The sequence below is a fragment of the Schistocerca serialis genome, chromosome 5, assembly GCF_023864345.2.
Source record: "Schistocerca serialis cubense isolate TAMUIC-IGC-003099 chromosome 5, iqSchSeri2.2, whole genome shotgun sequence".
Lineage (NCBI taxonomy): Eukaryota > Metazoa > Arthropoda > Insecta > Orthoptera > Acrididae > Schistocerca > Schistocerca serialis.
The window spans coordinates 364,955,169-364,981,837 of NC_064642.1; the positions used below are offsets into that span (position 1 = coordinate 364,955,169).

Below are 26,669 nucleotides of genomic sequence, written 5' to 3' on the forward strand. Positions count from 1 at the left end.
CTCTCAATACTAGTCTGTCCTATGTAAGCCTCTTCATCTCTGCATGACAACTACATCCTACGTCTGTTTGAACCTGCAACCTTTATTCGAACCTTTGCCGCCTCTTACCATTTTAGTAACCCCTGCCCCCTCCTGCCAATGCTGTGGAAGATGCCGAATACTTATGGTCTCGCCATGAGCAAATCGTCGAATGTCACGTGTCACTGCTTTAGCAATGTCGTTACGTGTTTGAAAGTGCGTTCAACACAATGGTTCTTTCAGTTTCAGTATGATGTCAAAATTGCAATGTGGGATGCTCCAGAACTTCCCCAGTGCATGAGCAGATTCTGCACATAATATGCTGCCTTACGGGTTCTTGCATTGTCCTGCAGAATTAACGCATTGTGTAGATGTTCAGGACATTTCACCCAAGCAGCCCATCGTAGGTGGTGTTGCAGGCAAGTGCGACAGTAGTGCAGTGCATTAACAATTTGTACATATGGGACCAAATGGCACAAAATTACTTCTCTCATGTCATAGGCTATGATGACCATTAACTTGACAGGAAAAGGATTGCTTCAGAATTTCTGACTGCATGGTGAACCTGCATGACACTATTATGCGGACTGGTTTTTCAGTTCTGGCTAATAGGCTCTGGCCCAAAATTCATCTATGGTGATGATTCACGCAAGCATATTGTCTCCCTCTACTCATAATGCACCAGATGCACATGACTAGTTTTTGTAACATGTCCACTTTTTCACTCCACTTAGTGCAAGAGGTGCCCACTTTGCAGCAACTTTACGCATGTGCAGCTAAATGTATAAAATCATGTAGACTTTCTTCGTCAGTGTTTAACTTCAGTGATTTGACGGGAACCGGTGTTGCCACGGCAGCAAGGCTGTTGGCATATGAAGTGACTGATGCTGAGAAATGAACAGTGTTAAGCACTAGCATTTTAAGTTGCATGAATGTGTAAAGAATACACTATTGTACAATAGCTATAAATCGAACGAGATTGCGCTGTTCTTAATACACTTATCTTGTATGTGAGAGGATGGAGGCTGTACTCCTGACTCTGGCACCCATATTAACATTTTCCGTGGTTTCCCGAAACTACTTCAGACAAATGTCAGGATAGTTTCTTCTTAACTGTCCACTCATTTTAATGTCACAACCTATGAACATCCTCAATAACCTCCTTTTGCAGTGCAGACTGCTGTGAAACGTGCAGAGAGAGAGTCAATAGGGTATTGGTTGATAGGTTGGTTGATTTCGAGGAGGCGAACAAACAGTGAGGCCATTGGTCCCGTTGGATTAGGGAAGGATGGGAAACAAAGACAGCCATGCCCTTTCAAAGAAACCATCCCGCCATTTGCCTGAAGCGATTTACGGAAATCACGGAAAAATCTAATTCAGGATGGCTGGACACAGGTTTGAATCGTCATCCTCCAGAATACGAGTCTACTGAGCTGACTAGTGCGCTACCTCGCTCGGTAATAGAGTTCTGGAAGGTACCAACAGGGATGTGGAGCCATGCCGACTCCAGTGCAGTGACCAGCTGCATTAAGTTTCTCGGTTGAAGATAAATCTCGCGAACTACCCACTCGAGACAATCCCATAGATTCTCGATTTGGTTTCAATCAGGAGAATTTGATGGCCAGGAGAGTATGGTATACTCATCCTGGTGCCCTTCGAACCACGCATGTACACTGAGTTGTGTGACACGTTGCAAGGCCCTGCTGATAGATGCCATTGTGCGGAGGAAACACAAACTGCAATGCGGGTGTAGACATGGTCCTCAAGAATAAATGCATACTTGTGTTGATCCACTGTGCCTTCCAGAATAACGAGATCACCCAGGGAATGCCACGAAAACATACCCCAAGTCTTCTTAGTACCAGTATGCACATAATTCCTGCAGCGTTCATCTTCAATTGTTCTCCAAGCATTAGACAATCTGGGTATGAGCACAGTCTGTATGCACACTAAAAGGCCACCTGGATCAGTGCATACCAGCCATTGCAGTTCTGCCATCCCTGAATGCATCTATCCACCAAGCAATCTTTCAGTACGGTAGAACAGTATTTTCTACCATTTCCACAAGCTCCTCGTGGCATTGTCACCCATTCCTTCCACCGTGAACTGCAATCTTACATAAGAGTGCTGTTCAAGTTGGGTAACATCTATCCTGAATGGCTGCTGAACTCACACTTTGGTCTCTCTTCACACTTCATTCTCCTTGAAAGGACTAGCATCTAATGTCACATCATGTTACTGTGGATTCTTTGGGAGACTCCTGATACCATGGAATGTGCATAGTTTATAATGACTATTGTGTACTGTTGCAATTGACAGTAAAACACTTAAGCAATGACAAACTTTTTTCGTCTTTTTTCTTGTTCTCTATCTTTAGGACAGTGCATTAAGATCTGCCATTGCTCTGCATATAATGTTAACATATGAACTAACCTTCCATTTGCATATTTCACAATCTTTTAATTCCTTACCATTATCACGATAGTTACCATGATGTTTGCAATGACCCTCATATTTCCCACCCTTCTGGCTAAAAAACCCTATTTTCAACACTCTCGTTCAACACAATAGCCTTAGCCCACCTTTTAACAGTGAATGACATGGAAGTCTGAAAGTAAGAGATCCAGACTGTAGGGTGGATGAGGAAGAATAGTACAATGAAGTTTGTGCTGCCATGGAGAAGCAGAAGTTTTTTTTCTATTTTTGTGGTTACAAGCGTGCTGAAGTCAAAAACTTTCTGGCAGATTAAAACTGTGTGCCAGACCGAGACTAAAACTCAGGATCTTTGCCTTTCATGGGCAAGTGGTCTACCAATTGAGCTACCCGAGCACAACTCACCACCGTCCTCACAATTTTACTTCCCCTAGTACCAAACTTCACAGTTCTCCCGCCAAACCTTCAGGACTAGCACTTCTGGAAGGATCCATGTCTCCACAATAACCTTTCTTCCAGATGTGCTATAGTTGAATTCTTTTATCTTGGCGGCTCGCGCATGCCCGCCCAGACGCAGGAGATTGCTGCGTTGCCAGTTGCACACGACGCACGCGCCAAGAGAAGCAGCGCCGTAGGACAGCATAGTTCGCAAACTTACATTTAGGGGGGAGCGCGCAGTACATGAAGTAAAGCCACCATGGCCGCAATAACCCTTTCGCTGCTACAAAGACGTGCTCCCTGCATTCCGCGCTGTGCGCGATTTTGCACTGCACTGCTCGCCTGTGCAGACACATGGTGTTCCGACTGCTTTGACACTTATCATTCGATTCCACAAAAACTATTTGGCCCAAAAATTAGATTTTTGCACATCTTCTTGACTGATACCTTCCCCCCACAAATGACTTAATTTTATTTCGATGTTCAACGCAGTTATTACGAAGCGTTAAATATAGATAACCATTGCACGAAATTTTGAAGAGTTTGCAGAGGTAAAAGTTCATAGGGTATACTTTCCGTATGGTCGATTTAAGTTGCCACAATGTTGAGAATGAAATGTGGACAAGATACCGAAATTTCATATAAAATTTACTGTATAACAATATCTCATTTAATTCAAGCACCACATAGGTGTTGTATGTAATATTGAGAAATATTCCGTCTTTCGCGACTGTAACGAAAGTTTTATTTACACCGGGCATGTTTGGCTTTATTTTAAAGCACTTCAATCAATGAAAGGCACTGATTAAATTGAGCTCTGCAAAATCTGTCATGTCGCTACCTCTATCATTCCTTTCCTCGAGTCCATGTTATCCCTCTATTTCTCCTCCTCTTTTTTTCCTACTGCCAAATTTCAGTCACCCACCACAATTTAATTTTTGTCTTCCTTAACTAAATGAGTAGTATTCTTTAAGTAATCATACATTCTTTCATTCTCATCAGTCGCAAAGATAGTTGGCATACAAAACTGTACTACTGAAATGAGTGCTGACTTTATCCTCCTATGATTATGCATTCACTATGCTGTTCATACTGGATTACCTGCATTCTATTTTCTTATTCAATATTAGATGCATTCTGCACTACCCCTATTTGATTTTGTGTTTGTATATGTGTACTGATTTCAGCACTAACTCCCACTGTATGTAAATTCAACCTATTAATTTCATTTTTAAATTCTCTAACCAAGCTACCAAATTATGGGATCTAACATTCCACACTCCAAACTGTAGAATGGCAGGCAGTTGCATTTTTCCTGGTGACTACATCCTCCAGAGTAGTTCCTGCCTGGAGATACGAATGGGACCACTTTATCTCTGGAATATTTCACCCACTAGATTAGATTAGATTAGATTAGATTACTACTAGTTCCATGGATCATGAATACGATATTTCGTAATGATGTGGAACGAGTCAAATTTTCCAATACACGACATAATTAGGTTAATTTAACAACATACTTAAGTTAATATAACAACTTTATTTTTTTGTGTTTTTTTATTTTTATTTTTTTTTTATTTTTTTAATATTTTTTTTTTTCTTAATTTATATCTAAAAATTCCTCTATGGAGTAGAAGGAGTTGTCATTCAGAAATTCTTTTAATTTCTTCTTAAATACTTGTTGGTTATCTGTCAGACTTTTGATACTATTTGGTAAGTGACCAAAGACTTTAGTGCCAGTATAATTCACCCCTTTCTGTGCCAAAGTTAGATTTAATCTTGAATAGTGAAGATCGTCCTTTCTCCTAGTATTGTAGTTATGCACACTGCTATTACTTTTGAATTGGGTTTGGTTGTTAATAACAAATTTCATAAGAGAGTATATATACTGAGAAGCTACTGTGAATATCCCTAGATCCTTAAATAAATGTCTGCAGGATGATCTTGGGTGGACTCCAGCTATTATTCTGATTACACGCTTTTGTGCAATAAATACTTTATTCCTCAGTGATGAATTACCCCAAAATATGATGCCATATGAAAGCAATGAGTGAAAATAGGCGTAGTAAGCTAATTTACTAAGATGTTTATCACCAAAATTTGCAATGACCCTTATTGCATAAGTAGCTGAACTCAAACGTTTCAGCAGATCATCAATGTGTTTCTTCCAATTTAATCTCTCATCAATGGACATACCTAAAAATTTGGAATATTCTACCTTAGCTATATGCTTCTGATTAAGGTCTATATTTATTAATGGCGTCATACCATTCACTGTACGGAACTGTATGTACTGTGTCTTATCAAAATTCAGTGAGAGTCCGTTTACAAGGAACCACTTAGTAATTTTCTGAAAGACAGTATTGACAATTTCATCAGTTAATTCTTGTTTCTCAGGTGTGATTACTATACTTGTATCATCAGCAAAGAGAACTAACTTTGCCTCTTCATGAATATAGAATGGCAAGTCATTAATATATAATAAGAACAACAAAGGACCCAAGACTGACCCTTGTGGAACCCCATTCTTGATAGTTCCCCAGTTTGAGGAATGTGCTGATATTTGCATGTTACGAGAACTACTTATTTCAACTTTCTGTACTCTTCCAGTTAGGTACGAATTAAACCATTTGTGCACTGTCCCACTCATGCCACAACACTTGAGCTTGTCTAGCAGAATTTCATGATTTACACAATCAAAAGCCTTTGAGAGATCACAAAAAATCCCAATGGGAGGTGTTCGGTTATTCAGATCATTCAAAAATTTGACTGGTGAAAGCATATATGGCATTTTCTGTTGAAAAACCTTTCTGGAAACCAAACTGACATTTTGTTAGTACTTCATTTTTACAGATATGTGAAGCTACTCTTGAATACATTACCTTCTCAAAAATTTTGGATAAAGCTGTTAGAAGGGAGATTGGACGGTAATTGTTGACATCAGATCTAGCCCCCTTTTTATGCAAAGGTATAACAATAGCATATTTCAGTCTATCAGGGAAAATGCCCTGTTCCAGAGAGCTATTACACAGGTGGCTGAGAATCTTACTTATCTGTTGAGAACAAGCTTTTAGTATTTTGCTGGAAATGCCATCAATTCCATGTGAGTTTTTGCTTTTAAGCAAGTTTATTATTTTCCTAATTTCAGAGGGAGAAGTGGGTGAGATTTCAATTGTATCAAATTGCATAGGTATGGCCTCTTCCATTAACAGCCTAGCATCTTCTAATGAACACCTGGATCCTACTATATCCACAACATTTAGAAAATGATTATTAAAAATATTTTCAACTTCTGACTTTTTGTTTGTTAAGTTTTCATTCAATTTGATGGTAATACTGTCTTCCTCTGCTCTTGGTTGACCTGTTTCTCTTTTAATAATATTCCAAATTGTTTTAATTTTATTATCAGAGTTGCTGATTTCAGACATGATACACATACTCCTGGATTTTTTAATAACTTTTCTTAATATAACACAGTAGTTTTTATAATTTTTGATAGTTTCTGGGTCACTACTCTTTCTTGCTGTCAGATACATTTCCCTTTTCCGGTTACAAGATATTTTTATACCCTTAGTAAGCCATGGTTTGTTACAAGGTTTCTTACGAGTATATTTAACTATTTTCTTGGGGAAGCAGTTTTCAAATGCATTTACAAAAATGTCATGAAATAAATTATATTTTAAATTGGCATCAGGTTCACGGTACACCTCATCCCAGTCTAACTGCTGTAGGCTTTCCCTGAAATTTGCAATTGTTAAATCGTTGACTGAACGTACTACTTTGGAGGACTGTTTAGTATTGCTGAATGGAGCTATGTCATCATTAAGCTGTACAGTAGAGCTGCATGTCTTCTAGTTTCCTCTTGCTTTCAAGACCTGTTGGCTAATATTACAATGCCAGATCTGGCAATCATTTAAACTGTTGCACCGCCACAACTTCTAAAAATGCTGCTGCTGCTGCCCCTCTTCAGGAACCACTAGTTCGCCTGGCCTCTCCACAGCTACCTATCCATTGTTGCTGCACCTACTGTAAGGCTATCTTTATCACTGAGGCTCACCAGTCACCCCACATCAGCAATGTATAGTGTCTTATGGCATCATACTCTGACGAAACTCGTCACTGAGAAAAAAAATTCTTTATGCACACGACAATTTGGAGCATGTAATAGTAAGTGTTCACTTCAGTATCTCTCGCAGAAAATTCTTTTAACGCTGTGTATACTGGCAACGGTTTCACAGTGCATTTACTCCCTCATGAGCAAAAGCAGCATTCATTAATATAGCACCAGAAAAAGAAATTACTTTACACTATAGATCATTCAACTGCAGTGTGGCACAAAAAGGAGTGAGTTATTTAGTGAGATAAAGCATCTAACAGAAAATAAAGTTAACTTTGAACACATCAACTGAAATAATATCTTCTTGGGGCTCCTACTGTTCCACATCAGAGCAAGAGAGTGCAATGATATATGGATCAGTCAAATAACTACACTAACTGCTCCAAAACAATCAGTGATACTATCTTTATGCTCAAGTCTAGTAAACAGTATCATATTACAGAGCCAACAGTCAATTGACTCTCTGACAAGGACATTCATCATAATGTTAAGTATTGTATAAAACAAATTAACAAGGCAAGTGCCTGAAGAGGATTGGTAATGGACCAAAATCTAAGTGTTTTAAGAAACTCCTCAAGAATACGGACTGAAGCTATGTCTCAGTGTTCATGACATGAACGTAAAATACAACACTTTTTTCAATGATATACTCCACCCCCCCCCCCCCCCCCAAAAAAATTAAAAAATATTTCCCCAAAAATTAACTCAGATTAGACTTGAATCTACATAAAGGAAATTGAATCTTTAATGTTAGGCACAGCTCTGCTGTTGTTACTGTGGCTGATAGCCCCTTGAGCCTCAATAGTATTGGGGGGGGGGGGGGGGGGGGGGTGTACTACATCAATGATGAACGTCAGACATGGTGCGGAAATAATAAATAGGGTGAGAATTTCAACTGGAAAAGGCACATTTTGGAACTCTTCAAAAGCTACGTTCAGGCACATTTGCACTTAGAATCACTGTAGATCTCTGGGAGAGAGAAATCAGTAACTTGACATATTTTGCATATTTTCATTCAATAATGTCAAATGGAATAATGTTCTGGGCTACCTCGTCTTTAAGAAAGAAAGTCTTCCTTGCACAGAAACATGCTGTAAGACTAACATGTGGTGCTCACCCACAATTATCTTGTAGACATCTGTTTAAGGAGTTAGGCAGTCTGACTACTGCTTCACAGTACATTTATTCCCTTATGAAGTTTGCTGTGAATAATCCACTACAGTTCAAAAGGAAGAATTATGTACATAATTACAATACCAGAAGGAAAAATGACATTTATTACTCCACATTAAGGTCTTCTTTGGCACAAAAAGTTATGCACAATGTTGCAATAAAAATTTTTGATCACTTACCCAGTGACAAAAAATTTCTGACACACAGCATAGTAAAATTCGAAAACAGGAGAATTTTCTCCTTGGCAAATCCTTCTGTTACACAAAAGAATTCCTATTACTGAAATGTGTAAAAGGCAGTGGATAGAACTTGCTAATTCACAACATATGCATATCTTTTTTCTTTTTGAAAAATAAAAACTTAGAGATGTTCAGAATACGTACAAATTAATTTGCAATCTTAATGTGAATTGACTCATTCCATATCATTATGATCTATTGTGCAAAATGATCATGGAACACGAACCTAACTAAAGAGCATTATTTTCAACATTACATTGTTCTTTTTTCTATTTAGACAAATTTACAACAATTTTTTGTGGTTTCAAATCAAGATGAAAAGTATTGCTTGTATGAACACAAATTAGGCAAATACTACCCATTACAGACAATAAAATCGAGATAATCTTTCAATAACTGCCATACACGACAAAATGCAAGGTGCAGCTGTGCACCCCCCCTTTCCAAGATGCTACATACACCAGTTCTTTAAATGAAGGAAGTTGTTCAGAAAAAATACGATGGTATTCTTGACCGAAGCCGCTACTGTTCGGTCAAGTAGTTCCTAAATTGGCATCACGAGGCTGAGTGCACCCCGGAAAATGGCAACAGCGCATGGCGACCTGGATGGTCATCCATCCAAGTGCCGACCAAGCCCGACAGTGCTTAACTTCGATGATTTCACAGGAACCAGTGTAACCACTGTGGCAAGGCCGTTGCCATATATTTATAATTTACTAATTTTAATTATTCAATCATCTTTTCTTTCCAGTGGGGCCTTACCTGTTACAACACCAGCTGATGCCATCTGTTCTGACATTACAACAAGTCCATGGATGTTGCCTGTACTTCCAGCATGGGGTTTCTTGTATGAGAGCTGAAGTGTTCCTCCACCTTGAAGTTGTTTTTCAACTTCTGTTTCATCAAGGGAAAAAAAACAGATATCAGTAATGCATGTATTTTGTCTGGGAAATTAGGAAATAGGGTCATTAGGAAAGAACGAATATTTCAACATAGTTGTATGTGTGTATGGTTTTCTGCTAGTTACAGATAACAAGTTTCTGCTATGCAAAAATTACTAAAATTCTCAACATTAAGGTGATGCAAACTAATCAAAACAAAAACCTATTACATTATAAATATAATTAATATGACCCATACACATTAATTGTGTGTGTGTGTGTGTGTGTGTGTGTGTGTGTGTGTGTGTGTGTGTGTGTGTGTGTGTGTGTGTATTTTTGTTTGTTTGTTTGGGTGGGTGTTGTTGGATAGTGGTGTCTTTGGACACTGTCGTGCCCATTTTGTATGACTAATTCTTACAGGCGACATCTATAGCTTACACATGATGTGCAATACTAAATTTGTTATACAAGACTTTGGAACCTGTTTGTGGGCATTTTGTTAACTCCTGCTGTGGGTAAAGAACGTAAATAGAGAATTACCAAAAAGACTGATCATTGTCTTTTCAGTTAAAAGGACAAAATTTCAGAAATAGTGAAATCTGTGAACTGCACCAATGACCCCATTGTCAACAACAGTCATGCAAACTACAGAGTTCCACATCCATTGATGTCCTGTGTGTTCATTGTTCTACAATGGTACATAAAGGCTAACACAAAAATTGTTGAAGAGGGATTTCATTGCAGAAAGATGATGTATTGTGAATGTGTTGGACAACACTTGCAAGACAGTGTTACATTTTCATTTCCACGATAACATTTAGAGATGAAGTTCGTACTTTTTTCCATGAGCTATTTCACATAACGACATTTTCCAAGGTATAACATAGAAACTGAATATTACTGAGTACAAGCTACAGTTTTCAAATACAATAAAGATCTTTTTTAAATATATGATTGTTAAATGTGGCTCAATATAAAAAGTCATTGTTGAACATTATCACTATGTTTCAATATTTAAATGTGCGCACAGACTACACCTCCAGTCACATTGTGTATACTTGTTGACATTTAGAGTAACCAATATTTTTAGTATTTACAGCAGCTTCACAAGTTTGAATTGACTCACTTACTTTAAATTAGTCATATTCCATGGAATCCCTGGGGTAAGGTCTCTGATACATGAAAAAGTCAGCAATAAACATTTTATTTAAATATGTTACAATCAAATGGCCAAAGATTATTAAATATTCTTGTACTGCAGTGCTGATATTAATTATATAGTTAACATAATCAATGTGGATGCATGTGCTACTGTTTAAGGTTGTGTCAAGGAAAATAATAAATTTTTAAAAATGTAATGTAACTTAATAGATAACCTACTGCTGCCACTTGGTGAGTAGATTTTATATCTACCCAGTTACATTCTGTTGAATGTTGTGTGGTAGACAATTATTAAAATGACCTTTAGCAAGATTACCTTCAGTAATGCTAGACTCTTGAAACATGTTTTCCAGTGCATGATGAATTTCTTGGAAGGACGGCCGGTCACTGGCATTCCACTGCCAACACTGGCGCATCAGCTCATAAATCTTTGGTGGACAGCCTGGAGGACATTCCATCCTACAACATTAAAGAAAAACATATTTACATATATACAAACACAACAGCACAAATCTGTTGGTTTCGAGTGCCAAAAATGTGGTGATAAGAGGGAAAATAAATTTGCTAAAACTATCAGATACTTTTTTGGCTTGATGAAATACATACTGGCAGTTTATCATCATTTCTATGTGCTTTTCCACTGTTCAACACCTCTTCCACTCAATTAGTGGTCACTTATACTCTTTACACATACTACCTAAGCAAATTAGAAAATTTAACAAATTGCAACCACCATGCCACAAAAAAGAAAACACACTAGTGAGTTTTATTTCCCACCTCAACTTATAATTTATTATGATTCTCTTAATGCACTGTATCATTTCACACACATTTAGTGTTACTATCCACCCATTTGTACACTGTTGATGAAGTTTTTTAAACTCTTTAACATCTAGGGTATCATCCAGTCTAGAACTGCAGATTTCAATTCCTTGTAACATATGGAAGTAAGCAAAATGGAATGAATGCTCAAGGTCCTATGCAAAGTTCCAAAATTCCTTATCATTGATAAAGACAGTTCCAGATTTAAGATTTTCATAATGGTAGTTCTTAATAACAAATCTAAGTAATGGAAACGTTTGAAAATAAACTCCTGGTCTTATTAATATCAAACCAGTGATTAAAGACCCACACTGTGTTTGTCTGATATTTTCAGTTTGGTAAATTTTAATGACACCACAACACAAACTTCAGTTTAAACTTAACACTGACTTAATAAATCAAAGTTTATGCACCAGTTGTGAAACAATATGCTTCTCCATTCAGTTGGTATCAGTCCAAAAATGTACATCTAACGCTTTTGTGGGCATTTGTCAACACCTTTGATGACAGATGGTTTCTAATAACTCAGGCCCTCATTCTCAGTTTGGTGTGACATTTTTGCTGTGTTGCGTTGCGTTGTTTGGGGGAGGAGACCAGACAGCGCGGTCATCGATCTCATTGGATTAGAGAAGGACGGGAAAGGAAGTCGGCCGTGCCGTTTTTAAAGGAACCATCCCGGCATTTGCCTGGAGCGATTTAGGGAAATCACGGAAAACCTAAATCAGGATGGCCGGACGCGGGATTGAACCGTCGTCCTCCCGAATGCGAGTCCAGTGTCTAACCACTGCGCCACCTCGCTCGGTTTTTGCTGTGTGGAAACACTATTAACACGTTGCCTAGTTGTGAAGGAATAATTTTTCAATGCTTTTTCATTCGCATGCTCGAAAAAGCTACACAAGTAAACGAGTTTCTTTTCTTGAACATTAACAAAACTTTTTCTTAATTGCATCTATTCCCATCATCCATTACTGAAGGCCGACAAATATGGTGGGGGATTGTTTACTTTCATAGTCTCTTTTAACTCAATGACACACGAGAGAAACTAATAACGGTATGAGAAACTAGGGCTATTTGGCTATGAAACTGTTGACATTACCGTGTAAACATAGGCTGAGCACTGCAGCCGTATTTCTGAGCTTAACAACCCTTAACAGCTGACCCTAGACTTCATACTCGCTATTATATCCAACCAGCTAAATACGCATCCCTAACAGAATTTAGACAAGAACACTCTGTCACTTAAGTAACATGTTTGTAGAACAGTCTTCGCCTATAGCCAAAGCTTTACACCATTACCCAGTGATAGCAGACTGAGTTTCCTAAACATTTTCATAGAGTTAGCTGCTGAAGTAATATTAGTTATTTTGAATCCGGTGTATAGCAGAGTATACAATATGTGATCAAAAGTTTGTGGTGCCCTCCATCGATAATGCTGGAATTCAATATGGTGTTAGCCCACCCTTAGCCTTGATGACAGCTTTCACTCTCACAGGCATACGTTCAACCAGGTACTGGAAGGTTTCTTTGGAAATAGCAGTCCATTCTTCATGTAGTGCTGCACTGAGGAGAGGTATCGATGTTGGTCAGTGAGGCCTTGCACGAAGTCTGAGTTCCAAAACAACCCAAAGGTGTTCTATAGAATTCAGGTCAGGACTCCATGCAGGCCAGTCCATTATAGGGATGTTATTGTCATGTAACCACTCGGCCACAGGCCGTGCATTATGAACAGATGCTCGATCGTGTTGAAAGATGCAATCGCTATCCCCGAATTGCTTTTCAACAGTGGGAAGCAAGAAGGTGCTTAAAACATCAATGTTAGCCTGTGCAGTGATAGTGCCATGCAAAACAACAAGATCCGAGCAGGCACACGGGGGGAGGGGTTTATTAATGATTGGGAGCTCCAATGTTGGGTGGGTGATGGAGCCCCTTCGGGAAATAGCGGAAAGGCCAGGGAAGAAGGCCAGTGTTCACTCTGTTCTGCTTGCCAGGGGGTCTCATCCGAAATGTGGAGGAGGCCCTGCCGGAGGCGATACAGATCACAGGGTGCACCCAACTGCAAATTGTTGCTTATGTCGGCACCAATCACTCCTGCTGTCTGGGTTCAGAGGTCATCCTCCGTTCATACGGGTGGTTGGCGGAGTTGGTGAAGGCGGAAAGCCTCAGTCACACCGTGGAATCTGAGCTAACTATTTGTAGTGTCGATCCCAGAACCGATCGTGGTCCTCTGGTTTGGAGCCAAGTGGAAGGCTTAAACCAGAGGCTCAGATGATTCTGCAGAGACCTGGGGTGCAAATTTCTCGACCTCTGCTAACAGGTGGAGAAATGTAGGGTGCCCCCGAATAGATCAGGCATGCACTACATGCAGAAAGCTGCTACAAGGGTAGAGGAGTACCGTATTTACTCGAATCTAAGCCGCATTCGAATCTAAGCCGCACCTGAAAAATGAGACTCGAAATCAAGGAAAAAAAATTTCCCGTATCTAAGTCGTACCTGAAATTTGAGACTCGAAATTCAAGGTGAGGGCAAAGTTTATGGCTGCACCTCCAAATCGAAACAAAGTTGGTCCATTGTAATATGAGACACAATTTAGGTCGAATGAATGACGACACAGCTACAGTAGTTTGGTTTGAGTCATAAGCTTAGCAGTTAAGCTTTACCAGGTAGCCATTGCTATGCTTCAGGCATTCTGTCCGTATTTATATGGGTACCCTTCCTTTTTCACGTGCTTCGTCTCGTTTGAATTCATTGCCTATTTGTCTTTCATCTAATATGTGCTGTTCTCTTTGTTATAGGTGTTTACGTCACTCTAAGCTGAAAATGCCTTATTGTACTGTGTCATCCATTGTTTGTCGCATTCTGATGATGAGTGTTTACGACCTGTAGCTGCTCGCGGCATGGCTTGCTTTATTGCGCGCTGCCGCCGCTTACAATTTTAAAAAAATAGAGAGGAATCGTCTCATTAGCGAAACAATGGCAAGAGACTGCTATTTGTTGTTACTTACACTGCTGCTTTCTTTGATAATGATCAACAAGAACGAAATAATAGACTGCGTATGATAGAAGATGTTCTGAACGAGAGTTCAGCGAAAATTTTTCTCAATTTGAAAATCTTTGCAGGCGCCTCTTTAGTACATTACATTCTGCACAGAAATTAGAGTCATCTTAGATTTAAAAATCTAGTCAATTGCCGTGCTTCATTTCTGATTGTATCACTATTAGGCATAAGAATAATACGAATATAAATATGACACGATATGTATATTCTTTCGTGTTTGCTGCTGTCTCGCTCTAGTTTCGTGGTTTATTAGGCAGACAGGATTTAAATGAGTTAGCAGCAAACACGAAACAATACATGGCAAAATGTTTATATTCGTATTATTCTTACGGTGAAGAGAATACTGCATGTGATTCACAATTCATAAAAGTTCCTGTTAGCACCAATCTCTTCTCACAGGTAGGAAAAAATTCAGAACGTAGAATTGGCCATTTTGATTGACAAACATCCCAAACAGTCTTGCCAGTGGATTTTCGTAGTACATTGAAATGCTGCTACATTCGAAGATGAGCAATACGGAATTTGTATTTAGTTCGTTCGATAATGTATGAAAATGCAGTGGTCAAAACTCGGGGCGGAGAAAAAAGATAGTCTTCGACCTTTTTTTTTTTTTAAATTTATTTACTGACGCAGAGGTTTTGGCGCCAGTATTTATCTTTGTGCCTGCAAAGCTTTCCTGTGTAGCGCTACATATATTTGACGGCAGAGGCACATACCAACATTTTTCAGAACTTCCATTTGCTTTGCACTCGATTGAAAGCCGCAGGCGGGTTTTTGGATTACAAAAACCGGAAAAAAAGTGTGACTTAGATTCAAGTAAATACGGTATGTGTGAAGTGCACATGTGGGTTTTTTAAGTTAGAGAATTCTCTCCCTAGGTCCGACAAGTCGCCTCCTGAGACGCGACAAGGTAGCAGTAGGCAAAACGCAACAGGGAATGAGAATATTAATGTGGTAATAGTAAACTGCAGGAGCGTCTATTGAAAGGTCCCAGAACTGCTCTGATTAATAAATGGTCGCAATGCCCACATAGTACTAGGGACGGAAAGTTGGCTGAAACCAGATGTAAACAGTAATGAAATTCTAAACTCAGTTTGGAATGTATACTGCAGAGACAGGCTGGCCAGTGAAGGGGGAGGCGTGTTTATAGTGATAAAAAGTGCAATAATATCGAAGGAATTTGACAGAGATCCGAAATGTGAAATAATTTGGGTGAAGGTCACAGTTAAAGCAGGCTCAAACATGGTAATTGGAAGTCTCTATGGGCCCCCCTCGCTCAGCAGCTGTTGTGGCAGAGCACCTGAAGGAAAACTTGGAAAATATTTCGAGCATATTTCCCGACCATGTTCTGGGTGGAGATTTTAACTTACCAGATATAGACTGGGAGACTCAAACATTCATAACAAGTGGCAGGGACAAAGAATCCAGTGAAATTTTTTTTAGTGCATTATCTGAAAATTACCTTCAGCAGTTAAACAGAGAACCGACTTGTGGCGATAACATACTAGACCTTCTGGTGACAAACAGACCCGAACTATTTGAAACAGTTAACGTAGAACAGGAAATCAGCGATCATAAAGCGGTTACTGCATCGGTGATTTCAGGCACAAATAGAAATATTAAAAAAGGTAGGAAGATTTTTCTGTTTAGCAAAACTGACAAGAAGCAGATTTCAGAGGACTTGATGACTCAACACAAAAGTTTTATTTCAAGTACAGATAGTGTTGATGATCAGTGGACAAAGTTCAAAAACATCGTACAATATGCATTAGATGTGCCAAGCAAGATCATAAGAGATGGAAAAGAGCCACCTCGTTACAACAACCGAGTTAGAAAACTGCTATGGAAGCAAAGGGAACTTCACAGCAAACATAAACATAGCAAAAGCCTTGCAGACAAACAAAAATTACACGAAGCGAAATGTAGTGTGAGGAGGGCTATGAGAGAGGCGTTCAATGAATTCGAAAGTAAAGTTCTATGTACTGACTTGGCAGAAAATCCTAAGAAATTTTGGTCTTATGTCAAAGTGGTAGGTGGATCAAGACAAAATGTCCACACACTCTGTGACCAAAATGGTACTGAAACATAGGATGACAGACTAAAGGACGAAATACAAAATGTCTTTTTCCAAAGCTGTTTCACAGAGGAAGACTGCACTGTAGTTCCTTCTCTAGATTGTCACACAGATGACAAAATGGCATATTTTGAAATAGATAGAAAAACAATTAAAATCGCTCAAAAGAGGAAAGGCCGCTGGACCTGATGGGATACCATTGTGACTTCACACAGAGTACACAAAAGAACTTGCCCCCCTTCTTGCAGTGGTGTACCGTAGGTCTCTACAAGAGCGTAGGGTTCCAAAAGATTGGAAAAGGGCACAGGTCATCCCCGTTTCCAAGAAGGGATGTCGAACAGATGTGCAAAACTATAGACCTATATCTCTAATGACGATCAGTTGTAGAATTTTGGAACACGTATTATGTTCAAGTATAATGACTTTTCTGGAGACAAGAAATCTACTCTGTAGGAATCAGCACGGGTTTCGAAAAAGACGATCGTGTGAAACCCAGCTCGCGCTACTCGTCCACGAGACTCAGAGGGCCATAGACACGGGTTCCCAGGTAGATACCGTGTTTCTTGACTTCCGCAAGATGTTTGATACAGTTCCCCACAGTAGTTTAATGAACAAAATAAGAGCATATGGACTATCAGACCAATTGTGGAGAGGAGTCTTCTGAAGTAAGAGTGATTTCAGGTGTGCCGCAGGGGAGTGCCGTAGGACTGTTTCTATTCACAATATATATAAATGACCTTGTGGATAACATCGGATGTTCACTGAGGCTTTTTGCGGATGATGCTGTAGTATATCGAGAGGTTGTAACAACGGAAACTTTTACTGAAATGCAGGAGGATCTGCAACGAATTGACGCACGGTGCAGGGAATGGCAATTGAATCTCAATGTAGACAAGTGTAATGTGCTGCGAATACAAAGAAAGAAAGATCCTTTATCATTCAGCTACACAATAGCAGGTCAGCAACCGGAAGCAGTTAATTCCATAAATTATCTAGGAGTAGGCATTAGGAGTGATTTAAAATGGAATGACCACATAAAATCAATCGTCGGTAAAGCAGATACCAGACTGAGATTCATTGGAAGAATCCTAAGGAAATGCAGTCCGAAAACAAAGGAAGTAGTTTACAGTACACTTGTTTGCCCACTGCTTGAATACTGCTCACCGGTGTGGGATCCATACCAGATAGGGTTGATAGAGGAGATAGAGAAGATCCAACGGAGAGCAGCGCGCTTCGTTACAGGATTATTTAGTAAAGAGACATGCTCAGTACGGGCTTTTTTTGAAGTTTCGAGAACATACCTTCACCGAGGAGTCAAGCAGTATTTTGCTCCTTCCTACATGTATCTCGCGAATAGACCATGAGAATAAAATCAGACAGATTAGAGCCCACACAGAGGCATACCGACAATCTTTCTTTCCACGAACAATGCGAGACTGGAACAGAAGGGAGAACCGATAGAGGTACTCCAGGTACCCTCTGCCACACACAGTCAGGTGGCTTGCTGAGTATGGATGTAGATGTAGGTGTAGGGCGCTAGCCCCCTATATGAAAAACGCGACCACACCGTAACACCATCACCTCCGAATTTTACTGTTGGCATTACACTCACTGGCAGATGCCGTTCACCATGCATTCGCCATACCCACACCCTGCCATTGGATCGCCACATTGTGTACCGTGATTAGTCACTCCACACAACGTTTTTCCACTGTTCAGTTGCCCAATGTTTATGCTCCTTACACCAAGCAGGGCATCATTTGGCATTTACCGGCGTGATGTGTCGCTTATGAGCAGCCACTCAACCATGTAATCCTAGTTTTCTCACCTCCCGCCTAACTGTCACAGTACTTACAGTGGGTGCTGATGCAGTTTGGAAACCCTGTGTGATGGTCTGGAGATATGTCTGCCTATTACACATTACGACCCTCTTCAACTGCTGGCAGTCTCTTGTCAGTCAACAGACTAGGTCAGCCAGTACACTTTTGTGCTGTACGTGTCCCTTCATGTTTCCACTTCACTATTACATCAAATCTAGGAATGTTTAGAAGTGTGGAAATCTCACATACAAACGTATGACACAAGTGACACCCAATCACATGACCACGTTCGAAGTCCTTGAGTTCTGCAGGGCACCCCACTCTGCTCTCTCACAATGCCTAATGACTACTGAGGTCGCGATGATATGGATTACCTGGCATAGGTGGCAGCACAATGCACCTAATATGAAAAACTTATGTTTTTGGGGGTGTCCGGATACTTTGATCACATAGCGTACATTTTTGAATTGTAAGTACAAAAATTATAGAACTGTCTTGGAATACTTGTCATGGCCTGTATCCAAATGATACGCGTAAGTAATGGAAGGAGTAAAGTTAACTAATCACACTATAGTTGAGACATTAAACAAATGAGAGCTACTTGGGCCTGTTTGAAAAAATTTGGTAAATTTTCAGACATCAGACAAGGTTCTTTAGATCTAATATGACCAAAGACAGAGAGAGAGAGAGAGAGAGAGAGAGAGTCTTGTTTTGTGTGCATATTGACCACTCAATGCTTGAACTATGTAGCCAATTGTTACCTTTAATCCTTCCATTATTTACATTCCATCCAGGACATTTCACAGTTATATCAAAATGTTATTAATGCCTCTTTGTATGTCAGGCTTTCTATAATATGTCTTCTCCAACTATTATCAAGAGTGACAGGAAAACAATTTAGGTGTGTGGTGAGTTATATGTGTGCACATAGCATAAAGCTGACCATGGGAAATGTAGTCCTGCCTGAAGTGAACAACCTGAGCGTTTCAGTGTTTGATCATGTAATTAATTTACTGTCACCATGAAGTGCACTTTGAGGGAAAACTGCAACTGTTTCCCTATTAACAGATCCAGTTGAAATAGTGGTCTGTGCCCCATGCAACGGGAGACCTGATGAATTTGTTCTATAGCATAACACACAGAATTTCTTGATGCATTTATTTATTTCAACAAGCACTTCTTGGCACCAAAAGTAAAATTCAATCAAAATCTTGTTTGCTAACACTTGACACCACTCGTCAAGTTACAGCTACTTCTAACATCTTGTGCTTATATTTAAGAGCTTCAATGACTCTTTTTACACCATAGGAACTTCATCCCCTAGAATAGTTTTAATTTTTCTCAACAGTTGATCAGGAATGTTCTGTTTTGAAGAACCTATGAGATCTGTGAACTGCTTGTTCAATGTAAAGATCTAATGTAGCCTTCTAACAAAAATCTTGTTCAAACTGCTGGCCATACATACCAAAACAACTTCATAATTAGTAAGACACTCGAGTATGAAAACAGTACTAAAATTCATCAAGCCAATTTAACAAATAAATAGTCACTGAAACAACAAAATTTGTTTATTTTGCTTAAGTTATCTCTACAGTCAGACCTAACAGAGACAGTCATTTCTAGAGCGGAAAAAGTTAACGGGAACAGATACATATGTATAACTGACAAAGCTCAAACTGACCAATTTCAACAATTATTACAATCTTGCATTGACGTTACACAAGGAAAAAATTATACTTAATACAACTAACTGCTCTGTGAATTGTTCTGACATAATTTTTTGTAAACAAGTAATGAATAAAAAATAGACTGGAACGAGCATCCCAGTAAAATTTATTTAATCAATAAATCAATGTCCTTGGGCCCTGAGAGTGGTGCACAACTATTACAGGCCAAACAATGATGTTAGTAAAGCCAACCACTTACTGTATAAAGGAAGATTTGAGCATAAAGCAAGAACAGAAACATGGTAGATCAGTTTGCAAACTTCAGTTTTTCCTTACACAAACGCCCTGCCCACATGCATGTAACAAAAACGAAAATTCCCAACCTGAGCTACCAGCTTTCAGCTATCATTCCTGCACCCATTTATTAACCAATGCTTCTGATACTCAATGGTTGTTGATCATCACTCATTCCACTAATTGCATTCCGTCCACAATTTTCCAGTATGACATGACCTGAGAAACATGTCTAAAATAAAACATTAAAGGTTTTGCCTTCCAGTTTGATTACAAGATGATACAATGAGGACCTACTGAAATATCAGCGGCTGTTGAAGATGCCACGTGGCTGTATTCCTATTACTTTAACATTCTATATGCTGAGAGAAATTCAGGTTTCACATACAAGATACAGTTTTGCTTTTCATATTTTTGTGATAGTTAATACTAATGCCTCTTTTTAAAGAGATACTCACTTCTTTCATCAAATAAACCAATCACATTTATGATTAATTGTATACTGTGAAACTTATTTAATTCACAATGAAAAGAAGAACAAGAACCAAAATTTTACATTAATCCTAATGGTAATTTTAAAATTAATACTTCCACAAGAAAGTAATGATTTGCAAGAAATTTATACCTGTATCCTTTTTCTAGCATGTGATACACATCAGTAAGGTCCACCCCTGGATATGGTGACATACCGTAAGTTGCTATTTCCCATAAGAGGATTCCAAATGCCCACACATCAGACTGAAACAGAATTATATTTCTTGTCACAACATAAAATTTTGAGAACTGAACAGGAAGAAAACAAGCACTTAACTGGAAAATAGCATTCCTATTTACCCAAGAATGTCTGTATGACGATTCTTTCCAAACTGCCACTTGAAGTATCCTATGACAGTACTTAGACAGTTAATTTCCAGTTCAATTCTGCAAATAATTAGCAAATGTTTTTATTCCTTCTCACACATCATTCTAGCCTTGCCTTTACTTAACTGAGTTACAGTATCTTATAACTTCTGTAATAAATCTTCCACAAGTGTAAATTTTCTATAACTGCATGTGTTTTGTGCAAACATTGGCAACAGTAAATGAAAATGGCATGCATATGCATATTCATGGGAGTGGAGGGGGAATTATGAAGGCAGGGTAGACGCATGACAGCGAGAAAAGGAGAGGGAGGGTACAAGGGGAGAAGGTTCAAAATACTTCAAAACAAGTGTTCTCCCCCTCCACAGTAATGAGAAGGGTTATGAAAATTTTGCATCTATTTTTGACAAAATTCACAATTATTTTTTTTGGCATACAAATGACAGTTTGTGACAGATTTTGCCTGAAGACAAAGACTTACTGCATTGAAACTGACTGTTACAAACAAGTGGTGACTCTAGAGCTTTTTGACTAGACGTTTGCTGTTGCAAAAGCTTCAACTATTTTTTTCTGAAGTGGTCTTTTTTTTATTTTCTTCTTTACCTTCTTATGCTTTCAATTAACAATTGCAGCAGCAGTTTCGTGTCTTTGAACAGGGTGCAGGGTGCAGATCTTGGCATTATTTTTCTTCTCCCAACCAATTCGGTAAATAAAAATCTGCAGAATATTGATTTCTGTCTTTCGTGGGAGTTCAAAGACATGTGACCCACACTTGACAATGCTACTAACAGAACTGTCAAGCTACTTAGCATAGAAGTAGTACCAAAAATAACACAATTCACATGTCATGCAAGATTTTCAGTGTGTTCAAAATACATTGTTTTCCTGTCACTATGGAGCGGAATACCAAAAGTTCAAATAATCATTGCAGTTCCGCTGCTTGATAATCTAGTGAAGCTAAGGTAGCATATTTTCTATATAATCTGGATCATGTTCTGAGATGATTTTACTATGCACCTACATTCATATGATTTATCTGGTTCCCATAACACTGACCTCCATTTTTCTCATTAGCAGCTCTGTACCACAGTACGAATTTCTTGATAAATCTGTGCTAAATTAATCAGTTCAACAGCTGAGTCTCATATCTTGAAGCTCTTGCTGTCGACCAAATAGGCTGGTTCACATATAGATTTCATATTCTAGTCAAAATATATAGTCAAAATATTTCAAAACTGATAACTCATCTCAAAACCTACAAACAAGTGTATGCCTCACATTATACAATCTATATTAGCCTAAAATGCTTGAACACATTTCTCTGCTACAAGTAGGTTTTTTCCTTTTTTTTTTTAAATCATGGTCCAAAATGAAGCCTATGTTGCTCGCTAACCTTCTCAGACCTTCCAAATATGCTCTCCAAGTTGTTTTGTTGACAGCTGGTTTACACCATCATCCCCCAACACAAAATGTGTTCTGTGCTTCATCACACTGTGGCCCCATGGAGACTCTGCATAAGATTATACACTTTACGTAACCGTTACTGTGCAATCACTATTCATTTTTCTATGATAAATAGTCAGCAACCAGTATGGATGAACACCCATGTGTATAGTCTGAAGTGGTAACGTACAACATACTTTCATCTCCACCTACGTACATACTCTATGAGCTACCTTACAATGCATGGCATGGGGTGCCTTGCCCCAGCAGTAGTCATTCCCTTTCCTGTACCACTTTTAAATGGAGCAAGGGAATAATCCTGTCTATAAGCCTCTGTATGGGCCCTAATTTCTCTTTGTGCAAAATTCATGTTGGTGGCAGCAGAACTATTTGCAGTCAGCTTCAAGTACCAGGTCTCTAAATTTTCTCAACTGTATTTTGCTAAGGAATTGATGTCTTCCCTCCAGGGATTCCCATTTGAGTTCTCGGTGCGTCTCCATAATAATAGAAACTTCGTCGAACATACCGCTAACAAATATAGCAGCAGATCTCTGAATTGCTTCGATGTCTACCTTCAATCCAATCTGGTGAGGATAGCAACCACTTTACCAGTACTCAAGAATGGGTCACACAAGTATTCTATACATAGTCACCTTTAAAGATCAGCAACATTTCCTAGAATTCTTCCAATAAACCAAAGTCCACCATTTGGCCTCCCTATAACCAATGTAATGTCCTCATTCCATTTCATATCGCTTTGCAATGTTGTGTCTAGTTATTTAATCGAAATGACTGTGTCATGCAGCGCACCACTAATACTGTACTCTAACATTACAATTTTTTTTTCCTATTCATCTGCATTAGCTTACAATATTTCCACATTTGGAGCAAGCTGCCACTGAACAGAAATTTAGTTTAAGACATCCTACATCCTATGACAGTCACTCAACAATGACCTTTGCTGTACACTACACAACATCAGCAAACTGTCACACATTGCTGCCACCCACTCTCTCAGATCATTTGTACAGACCAATTCTGGCACACTTGCCTGGGGCAATTCTGATGACATCCTGGTCTCCAATGAACACTTGCCATCCAGAACTACACACTGAGTTCTATTATTCAAAAGGCCGCTGAACCTACTCTCATATTCAAGAACCTATTGTGTATGGTCGGACCTCCCTTAACAGTCTGCAGTGGGGCACAGTATCAAATGATTTATGGAGATCTAGGGACATGGAATCCAATGTACCTGTTGCCTTCGTCCATGGTTCACAGAATACAGTTTGAGAAAAAAGCAAGATGAGTTTTGTACAAGCAATGCTTTCTAAATCCGTGCTGATATGTGGACAGAAGGTTTTCTGACTCAAGGAAAATTATTATATTCAAAATTAAAATATGCTCAAGAATTCTGCAGCAAACCAATACTACAGATATTGGTCTGTAATTTTGCAGGTCTGTCTTTTGAATGTTCTTATATAATGATGTCACCTGCAATCTTTCCCAGTTGCTTGGGACTTTGCACTGGGCTAGAGATTTATGACAAATACAAGCTAAGTAAGGGTCCAATGCCAAAGAGTACTGTAAAACAGTACTGGTATGCCATTTGGATCTGGCAACTTATTTGTTTTCAACTCTTTCAGTTGCTTCTCAATACCAAGGATGTCCATTTCCTCAGTAGGGGATTCTGTGCGATGGTCAGTTAATGATACGTCTATACGATCTTCCTGCAAGAATTACTTTTCAAATACAGAACTTAGAACTTCAGTTTTCCTTTTGCTGTCTTCTATTGCAACACCACGTTGGTCAACGAGTATCTGAATAGAAGCAGTCAACACACTTACCAATTTTTACATAGGACCAGAATTATTGTCGATTCTCAGCAAGATCTTTTGCCAGTGTAATAGTGGTGTAAGTAATTGTATGCTTCATGGTTCGTCATTTTTATAGACACACGAATCTGTACTAACTTCTGCATGTAAATATTTCAGTGTTCTTTTTTGAACTGAGGGTACAAAAATCTATGTTTCCTCGCCATTTTTCAAAATTATGTTTTTAAATCACTTTCGGTGATTTCGTTTCTTAATCAACTTACTCGGCACATAATTCTCCAGAGCAAACTTTACAGTCAGTTTCAACTTTGGCCATAATTCCTCTACATCAATTATAATGGAACTAAATGACGTCTATTTGTTGTCTAAGTACGATACTAGAAGCTGCTTACATGCTCTTTCCAGCATAAAAATTCTCCTAGCCTTTGTGATGAATTTATTAACTTAGTAACCAACATAAGCACTAGCCTTGTTTCTACAATATATTGTCAATAAGGTTAGGCCTGCTTGTAGCTACAGGATCTAAAATATTTCCAGTACCTTTAGGCTGTCAAACTAGCTGCTCAAGACAGGTTTCAGAAAATGTATCCAAAACTGCTTCATTGGACTGACTGTCCACACCACCTGCAATGAATCCATCAATGTCTCAGGCTATACTAAACTGGTTCAAGTCACCTCCAAGTAACACTGGACGGCCGGGGAACTCCCGCACTCCTGAGCACAGACTTACTTTGAATGATTCTACAACGGTTATAGTGGAGTCAGATGGCCAGTAAAAATATCCAATGATTGACATGAATTCACCAAGGGCAGTTATTCATGTCCAGGTAACATCAAAGTCAGACTCAATTTTGGATCTTGCTCGACATAGTATTTCAATCGACTGCAAGAACTCTTTCAACAGACATCCTCTGTGACATAACAGCCTACTTCAACGCTTAACTTATTTGTTTGATTTGTGTTGATTTCACCACTAATGGAGTAAGAAAACAGGGTGAGGGGGTGGGAGGAGGGAGGGGGGGTTTCAGTTGTAATTTAATTATGATTTCACATATATTGTCCTTTTAGACGTGTCATTTATTTCCACGTTACAAGTATACTGCACCCAATTTTGTAATCTTAAGTTTCCATTTATAGGTGCCTGTTGAAGATGCTCTGAGTAAACAAGATCCCAAAAGCTAAAACCCTTTCAAGAAACCAACAAATCAAGAAAGCCTCCACATATACTCAATACGTAGCACATCACCCCAGTCATGCAAGTATACTCGTCAACATATGCAGAATTTCTGGTGCAGGTAGAATGAAGGTGGGTCCACTACTTCCAAATCCTGTTGGTGATCCTGGTACAAGCTGAATCCTTGGGACATTTTATGTTTTGTAATTATTATTATTATTATTTCCTTCACTTTCTCAGACGTTAAGTCCGGTTAAAAATGGAGTGACGCGGACCTTGATCAAGCGTCACTTCCTTTTAACTGTACGGTATGTGTTATATTGCATTTAGGAACTTTCGGGTAATTGAACATGTATCAATAATTACGGATTTCTGTAGTTGTATATATATGTTTGGATGTAGCTGTATTGCATTGATGTACTGGTGGAGATATTGTGTGGTATGACTCCTGTAGTTGATAGTATAATTGGTATGATGTCAACTGTATCCTGATGCCACATGTCTTTGACTTCCTCAGCCAGTTGGATGTATTTTTCAATTTTTTCTCCTGTTTTCTTTTGTATATTTGTTGTATTGGGTATGGATATTTCGATTAGTTGTGTTAATTTCTTCTTTTTATTGGTGAGTATGATGTCAGGTTTGTTATGTGGCGTTGTTTTATCTGTTATAATGGTTCTGTTCCAGTATAATTTGTATTCATCATTCTCCAGTACATTTTGTGGTGTATACTTGTATGTAGGAACGTGTTGTTTTAAAAGTTTATGTTGTAAGGTAAGCTGTTGATGTATTATTTTTGCGACATTGTCATGTCTTCTGGGGTATTCTGTATTTGCTAGTATTGTACATCCGCTTGTGATGTGATCTACTGTTTCTATTTGTTGTTTACAAAGACTGCATTTATCCGTTGTGGTATTGGGATCTTTAATAATATGCTTGCTGTATTACCTGGTGTTTATTGTTTGATCCTGTATTGCAATCATGAATCCTTCTGTCTCACTGTATATATTGCCTTTTCTTAGCCATGTGTTGGATGCGTCTTGATCGATGTGTGGCTGTGTTAGATGATACGGGTGCTTGCCATGAAGTGTTTTCTTTTTCCAATTTACTTTCTTCGTATCTGTTGATGTTATGTGATCTAAAGGGTTGTAGAAGTGGTTATGAAAT

General features: G+C 38.8%; 1 protein-coding gene across 5 annotated transcripts in view; it reads right to left on the reverse strand.

Annotated features, from left to right (window-relative positions):
• The window catches only part of LOC126482387 (tyrosine-protein kinase Abl), a 456,124-nt gene that overhangs the window by 62,956 nt on the left and 366,499 nt on the right, over window positions 1-26,669 (reverse strand). For all 5 annotated transcript variants that reach the window (XM_050106495.1, XM_050106494.1, XM_050106492.1 and 2 more), the window contains exons 9-11: window positions 20,818-20,930; window positions 10,777-10,919; window positions 9,181-9,312 (exon numbers count right to left, since the gene is read on the reverse strand). In XM_050106495.1, coding sequence (XP_049962452.1) covers window positions 9,181-9,312; window positions 10,777-10,919; window positions 20,818-20,930 — 388 coding nt within the window. The remainder of the gene's footprint in view (window positions 1-9,180; window positions 9,313-10,776; window positions 10,920-20,817; window positions 20,931-26,669) is intronic.